Raw genomic sequence first — 8,023 nt, 5'->3', positions numbered from 1 at the left:
GTGAGCTATTACATGCTTTTTACGGCCCTTTATTTCAACCACAGTAAAAGGCTATTAACAGATGAGAGCATTACGGCTATTACTTCCCATACTATTCCATGTGGTCATATATTTAAAGTAAGTTTTGACTCGAGGAGTCACCTGTGTAAAACAAGGACAGTCTTCACTCTTCTCCCACAGAAAGAAGTCAGCCAGCACCATATATCATCAAGTAAGAGAGCCAGTGAATTTATTTAAATAAAAGAGGAAGAGGTAGGCACTTGGTTTTACTTTTATTGAAAGTAAAACCCTGTCCCTACTGGCCCTCTCCTGGCTGTTTTTCCCTTGAACTACCTTTATCAGATAATCAATTTGAGGACCATATTAGCGTAGATGTTAAAATCCAAATAAAAATTTCACATAGTCTCTATGCTTTAAAAGCTTAAAGACTTGTTAGTCTTCATAAAAATTAAAGGTTACATATTTGCTATTGTAAATAAGTGAATACCTGAAATTCCTTCTCTTTGAGTTCTAAACTTTAAAATGCTATCAATATTATTATGTTAACTATTGCTGGACTCTTTGGGATAAGGGTAAATTTATCTTACACCAAAATACCTTCCAGAGAGGCAATTGTATTAAATGTAAAGCAATAAAAATGTCAAAAATATTTTTAAAAACGAAAGTATTTTATGCATGCATAAATAAAACTCTGGATGAAGATGGACTTTCTAAGTTAAAAGCAATGAAAGAAATCATAGATGAAAATATTGATGAATTTACATATGTAACAAAATTCCATGTGGTCCAAAGTATGTGACCCGAGTTAAAAGGTAAACAAACTGGAAAAAAATATTTACAAAAAGGTCATACACATGATTAACATATTTGATAAATGAAAACTTATTATAAATGGTCAGGTGGTAGATGAGATGGGTAAAGGACCTAAAGATAAAACTCGCAATATAGGAAGTATAGTTCTATAACAAATATGTAGAAATATTGTCCACTACAATATGTAACTTCAAATAAGAGGCCATTCTTTTCCTATCACACTTGCAACTATGCTTTTTAAAATCCTAATACTTATTTCTCAAGAACAGTATTTCTTGGAGTACTTGTTAAAAATACAAATTTCTAGGACCCACTAAATCAGAATCTCAGTAGATGGGTCTAGGAAGCAAGTTTGGAAAACATGGATTCAATAGTTTTGCAATTGGAATGAGAATCACTCAACTCCTAGCCTCCTTCTAGGTGATTTTAAGATAAGGCAAGTTTGGAAAATATTACTCAGAACAGTGTTTTGCAATCATGGCTGGTCAATGGAATCATCTGGGAAGATTTAAGAAATACTTATGCTTGGGTCCTTCCTCCAGAAATCCTAATTGTACTGGGTTTGGTTTTCGTATCAACATTTTTCAAAATTCTTTAGGTGACTCCAAAATGCAGCCAAAGATCAGAACTACTTCCCTAAAAAGTGTGATGGAATAGTTTATTTACATGTTTTTCAAAGGGAGTAAAGATTGGTATAACACTTTTCGGAAACAATTTTGTTGAGTTGCTTTTTTAAAAAGACAATACTGTTTTCACTAAAAATTTCAATTTTGTAATGTATCTTAAAGTGGAATCTTAATATAGAAAACAGTTTTGAGTAAAAATGTTCTTCATGTGCAATTGATTTTCCTCAAACAGAACACAACTTGATTCTATTAAGTAACATACAAGATCAACGTAACTGCCCAGTATAAAGTACTGGTTTAATAAAATGATGCTATGTTCAGATAATGAAGTATTTTAAAGTGATTAAAACATAGACATAAGTTTTTAAGCTCATGGAAAAATATACACAGTGTTAAGGGGAAAAAGTAAGGTATAAAACTGTAGTTGCTGCATGGTCATGACCAAGTTAAGCATAGCCGAAACGCATGAATAAAATATTCTAAATTACTAAAGAGTGGTTATCTTTGTGGTATGAGACTGAAGAGCAATTTGGGGGAATTACTTTTTAAGTTTTCTGGATTTTCAAGTATTTATATAATACTTCTCTTTAGGTCTAATTAAAAAGTTTAGAAATATTTACTTAACAAAGTCAATCGTTTTATGTGGAAATACTTCTGAAATGTATCACTTATTTTCCAGTCTTCTGAAACAGAAAATTTTGAACAAAATTATCCTTTTATTTTTCTGTTAATGACTTATGTAATTAGGCTACATTGATGCCCCTTCGGGGCTATTGCAATATATATTTATTTGAAATCTTGCTATGTGCTAGGTATAGTTCTCAGTTATTGCCACAAGTTAGTTCATTCAATCCTTTCAAAACCAAGAGAGATATTGTCCACAGTTCATGGATATGAAAACTAAGGTACAGGGAGCCAAAGAAACTTGTCCAAGGTCAGGCCATACAGCTAGTAACTAAAGCAAGATTCAAGGACTTGCCTTTATTCATTTTAGTAGACTGCTTCACCAATGAAGACTGTCTGTATATTAGATGTCCCCAAACTAATATGTTCTTAGAAAAGCTGCATATGACATTCAGTATTTTATTTTGTTTTCCCTTCATTTGTTACTCCACGTGGTTATAAAAGCACCTACCTCTAGTTATTTCCTACTTTTCGATCCATACGTTGATATTGATATCCTGCCAGCAAGAAAATAGGCAAAGAAGAGGGTTGAAACTGTGTAAAAAATAAAAGTGCAAAGGTTCTGAGAGAGGAATTAAATGATCTACTCAGGGTAAAGTATTTGAGTGTAAGTACTTGGTATGCATGATATCTATTTTGGTGGTTCAATGACCTATTTTGCTTATTTCTGGCTTTCTTCCTGTTCCAAGTAGTGAGAGTCTGCCATCATAAATTACTTATGATTATGAGTTCTTACTCTTAGTTCTACTTCATTGAGTAATATGATGTGATTTACTTTTTAAAATAAACTTTCCCCAAAGCAATAAATACCCTATGTCTGATGTCTTCTCTTTAAATAAATTTCTACTTGATATTTTCATTTTAAACACAAGGAGAATCAGGGAAAATATTTTGGATACTGAAAGTGTCTGGTCCTACATGAAGACCATTCAAACTATAGATCTATGGATTAATCATTATATCTCCTCATCAATATCATCCTGGAGTATCTTGCAGAATTTAATGTATGCCATGGATTTCTTTTCCAGAAAGAGTAGGCAAATGTTTCTTTCTGTGTAACATGCATGTTGTTAAATGCTGACCATTTAACTCTCTGAAAATCAAATTCTCTTTTTCCAAAGAAGTAGGAAACCAGTTAAATAAATAGAGCAGTGAGTCCATCTATAGAACAAAAATCTTTTATTTAATGTGAATTATAAGCATTTCTACCATACCACTAACACCATCTACTTTTCAGGAAATTTTGGTGTTTTTATATCAACTTTTCTTAAAGTTTTTTTTCTCCCACATCTATAAGATTTTCTTGGGGAACAGTTTGAAAACAAGAGTAAAGTTGAGAGAAAAGTGTCACTCAAAATTCAAAAGGGAAACATAGAAGATTTCTGTAGAAAAGCTCTAGCAGCCCATATACCCTTAAATCCTTAAATAAATGTAATTTGCATATGACTAGGTTTATAATTAATTTCCATATAAATTCTCCAAGTAATTTTATTCAACAAAATCAGAACAGGTCAAAATAAAGGAAACAAAACTTCATTCCCTGAGATCCGAACTAGCTGATGGGAGACAGCCATCCTCAATGTTTTGTGACTATTTAGTAGTTAAAACTGAAAGAAAAAAGTCAAAATGTTACATCACTTCTTTGAAGAATCTGCTCATCAAATCTAAAGGTTTAACTGGATCTAAAATCTCCTAAGAACAACAAGTATGGGTCATTATAACCTTGGCTTCTGAATAAAAATAGTAATACTCTAATAGTAATAACTGCAAATTCTGACAATGAGTCAATAAACATTTTTAGCAAATTTTGGGAACATAGATCTTGCTGTGCTAGCCCTCACAAACAGACTATAAACTAAGTCTGTTTTTTGTTTGTTTGCTTTTGCCACATAGAAAAGGGGCTATTCCACCTCTATTAAACCTCACATAAATTCCACTAAACACAAGGTGACGTCCTTGGAAGCCTGCCTTTAATCTATGACCTCTCACTTTTCTAAATTCCTATTAGACCACTTGCCTCTACCCATCATGTTAGCACTGCTTTATAATTTTTTGCACATATATATAAGGCCTTATTATTCTTAAATATCACCCACATTAACTAAGATAGCATGTCGTATAGTAATGTGAGATATAAATAAATTCTTCCAATTAACTAATAACAAATTTGTCCAAAGAAATTGTTGGGGAGAGATTCTTCACAGCTGACCTAATCTTTGGGAAACTAGACAATAAACCAGTTGAAATGTGGATGAAGTCCAGAAATAACAATAGTTTTTTAGGAAATCTAAGCTAATTGAAACTGCTGTGCAATCAACCTATTACACAACATCCCCAAACTGAAAACTCCTAACTAAACTGCAGTTCATTGTAATTTTTGTCATTTATTTATTTATTTTTTTTTTTTGCAGTTTATTCTATTTTACAGTGGTCATAAAGTACGGCAAAAAGATTTAAGGAGATCTCTGAACATGGAATAATGTTTGGGAAAACAAAAATAAATGGTTTAACTAGCAAATAGAATGTAAATAAGAGTATATTTGAAAATGGTAAGATACCTACTATGTTGTAATAAAAATTTGGCAAACTTGTTGCGTTAAAAATTTGGACTAGGGCGGGCAGTGGTGGCTCAGTGGCAGAGTTCTCGCCTGCCATGCCAGAGACCTGGGTTCAATCCCCGGAGCCTGCTCATGCCAAAAAAAAAAAAAAATTTGGACTAGGTTTCAAGTTAATAGTTTTCCAGCTGTTAAGAACGGAAAGCAAGAAAGGGAGGAACCCAGGGAGAAACTGGGAGAAGGAGGAAGGGAAGAAAGTAGAAAAGAAAAAAAGCCAAAATATTCTTCTAGATCTTAATTTTAATCACTGAAACGAACAGCAAACTCATAATGGGCTGAAACCTCAGTCAGGTCCCTAAAACATCTAAAGTTAGGTTTAAAATGACTAGGATGAAATGCATCAGTTTATGGCAAATGGGGAGGGCTTCCAGCAGTCTGCCAATTTTCCAGGTGATGGATGTTGATGAGCAATTCCCTTAAACAACGGATTTACTGCCAACAGACAAAAACACTTCCAAAAACTCATCTGCAATTAAAATTACAAGCAAGTGGCCACTCTGTCCACCTTCCCTTCTCCTACCAGAGAGGCGTCCCTAAGGCTGGCAACCACTTCCATCCAGGGGACAAGTAAGAACACCTTTGTCGAACCCATTTCCTTCCCCTCAAAAATTACTCTAAAAACTGTCTTGCGCTGTCGCCCATTCGCTTTTGTGAAGGGTGACGGCCCTTTCCCTTCCTTTTCTTTCTTTCCTTTCCTCTTGCTCTCTCCGTCCCTCTCTTTATCTCCCTCCCTTCCTCTCTTTTTCTTCCTGTCTTCCTCCCTCTCTGTCCTTTTCTTCCTAAATTCACTACTTCAAAAAAAATAGTCTTAGCGCACCCCTACTCCACTAGCAATCCGTCTCAGGCGATAAGGCGTCAGACACAGACAGACGGGTCCGTGCATTCGCAAGGACCATCTGGCACCTGCGATTCACGCCACTTTCCATCCACTCAGAGGTGAAAAGGGTGTGAGGCAAAGGACAAGCAGAGTTGCTATGACCCAGTTCCTCTGAAACTTTCAGCTGGCCGCAGTTCCTCCAAACTCTTTAATCATCCATCAAGACAGGAGAGTGCAGTGACCTCTGCCTGGCCTGTGGGGTTGGAAGAAAGGCGAAGCAAGAGAAGATTTGCTACTTTCTTCCCCCACGGCCGCACAGCAGCGGGCTCAGAGCCGCAGCGCTGCCGGAAGGGGCCGCTGTGAGCTCAGGGCAGCCTCCCCGCCGCCGCCCGCACCTCCCACCGCCCGGCCGGCCCAGCCCCTCCACAAGTTCCAACAACCCCCAGGCGAGCGAGCGACGGGAACGAGCACCTTCTGGGCGGGAGCTGATCGCGCAGACTAGCCCGGCTGCTGCGTGCGTCGGAGAAGCTCCTGGGAAACTCCCACGGCCCGGAGACTTTCGAAAGGAAAGAGCGAGCAGACCCCGCGCGCGCGAGTTTGCGAGTGAGCGCTCAGCTAGGCACCTGTTCTTTCCGCGCCACCGCCTTCCCACGCCTCCCGAGGAGCCCGCCCGCTCCCGCCATGAACCCAGCCCTGGGCAACCAGACCGACGTGGCGGGCCTGTTCCTGGCCAACAGCAGCGAGGCGCTGGAGCGCGCGGTGCGCTGCTGTACTCAGGCGTCCGTGGTGACCGACGACGGCTTCGCCGAGGGCGGCCCGGACGAGCGCAGCCTGTACATCATGCGCGTGGTGCAGATCGCTGTCATGTGCGTGCTGTCGCTCACCGTGGTCTTCGGCATCTTCTTCCTCGGCTGCAACCTACTCATCAAGTCCGAGGGCATGATCAACTTCCTGGTGAAGGACAGGAGACCCTCTAAGGAGGTGGAGGCGGTGGTCGTGGGGCCCTACTGACCGCCCTCCGGCCCCCGCGCAGCCGCCTGCACGCCTCCTCACCCACGCCAGCCCCGCTGCGCCCCTACCATCCGAGACTGGGCGAAGCAAACCTGTCGGAGTCAGTTATTTCTCGCCACTTCTGCCTTTCGGGATGAAGCGATCGGTTTCTCGCCCGCCTCTGAAAGCCCCCAAGCCTGACTGGAGGAGGAGGAGGAGAGCGCCCTGACTTCTGGACTCAGCAGCAAGTGGTGAGGAGAGGGCCAATAGGGCGCGGAACTTTGGAAGCTTCTGTTTTGCGTGCGATGCGGGGAAACCAAGGGGACCGAGGCCCTTCTCCACCCGCAGGTGGGCCAAGCGCTGGGGGCAGTTGGTCAGGGCGGGCAGGAGACAAACCCAGCGGTACCGATTTCCTGGTGGCCGGAAAAGTGACCTGTGTATATTCCACGAAACAGACCTAATGGGAACACAAAATCCGTGTCCGGATTCGCGCCCACTCCCTCCTGCTCCCCACAGCCCTAGCGGGGAGAGGTGATAGATATATTTGATTGATTGTAACGTGCTGTTTTAGGGTTTTGTTTGTTTGCTTCAATATAAATATTCCATAAGTCCTTTTCTGCCTGCCTCGGGGGTGGGGGGTGGGGCGGGAGTTGAGTTTTGTTATGGGGGAGAAGGGGTGGGGGGAAGGGGAGTCTGCGAATGTGAACTGGGTGAGTTGTTTCTCTTATTGCATTTGTAACGGGTCTTTCTGGGGGGGCTGGCCCCCCGGCTGGCCCCGGGACAAAAGACCCAGAATAGAACTCGTAGCTCGTGACTGCACGGTTTACGCCACAAAAGTGCTCTTGACTTCCGTGACATCGTTTTGACATTTTCCCCTTATTTAACATTTCCTTAATAAATGCGACATTTAAATGTTTTGTTCCTGGCCTCCTGGTAGTCATTCTCTGCTCCCTGGCTGAAAGGAATATGAGGCGGTTCGAAGTCTGGTTACGGGCCAAACAGGAGAATTAGACTTGGGAGCTGCGATTCAACTCGTACTTGCGATGGAGGGGAGCGGAGAAGAGAGAGATGAGTGATGCGTAGTAAAACCGCAGGCACAGGAGCCATCCTGGAGGCAGTGTCCTTTGTTTCCTCTTACACAGTTACTATTTTATATTTCATTTAGGCTCAGCACTCTGAGCCAGGCGAGACAACAGAAGGGCCCCCGGGGGGGAAATTCTACTTCCGTGCGGGGGCTCCAGCTGGAAAACAGGGTTACAGGGCTAATGAAAGAAAGAGACAGCGAGGAAGCCTTCAGGGAGGCTGTCTCTCCCCGACCAACGTCAGCAAGATAGGGTTGGGATGCTGCTCAAAGACCAAAAAAAAAAAAAAAAAGGAATGAAAGAAATGATAAAATGCGAAGAAAGGTAATTGTGCTAAAGTACACCGTGAGGTTATTACTACCTGGAGCAAACCATTGTTACTAAAACGTGAAATGC

The 8,023-nt window shown here is 41.0% G+C and overlaps 1 protein-coding gene across 1 annotated transcript; it reads left to right on the top strand.

The window, feature by feature from the left end:
• The first annotated feature begins 6,045 nt into the window (after positions 1-6,045).
• Positions 6,046-7,490, top strand: RPRM (reprimo, TP53 dependent G2 arrest mediator homolog). Its single transcript, XM_077151934.1, has one exon. It carries the CDS (start codon positions 6,237-6,239, stop codon positions 6,564-6,566), a length of 330 nt encoding a protein of 109 aa, XP_077008049.1. The 5' UTR covers positions 6,046-6,236; the 3' UTR covers positions 6,567-7,490.
• Positions 7,491-8,023: the final 533 nt, after the last annotated feature.

The sequence above is a fragment of the Tamandua tetradactyla genome, chromosome 3 (assembly GCF_023851605.1).
Source record: "Tamandua tetradactyla isolate mTamTet1 chromosome 3, mTamTet1.pri, whole genome shotgun sequence".
Taxonomy (NCBI): Eukaryota; Metazoa; Chordata; class Mammalia; order Pilosa; family Myrmecophagidae; genus Tamandua; species Tamandua tetradactyla.
The sequence above is the reverse complement of the archived record's forward strand: the minus strand, read 5'-3'. Positions and strand labels throughout refer to the sequence as shown.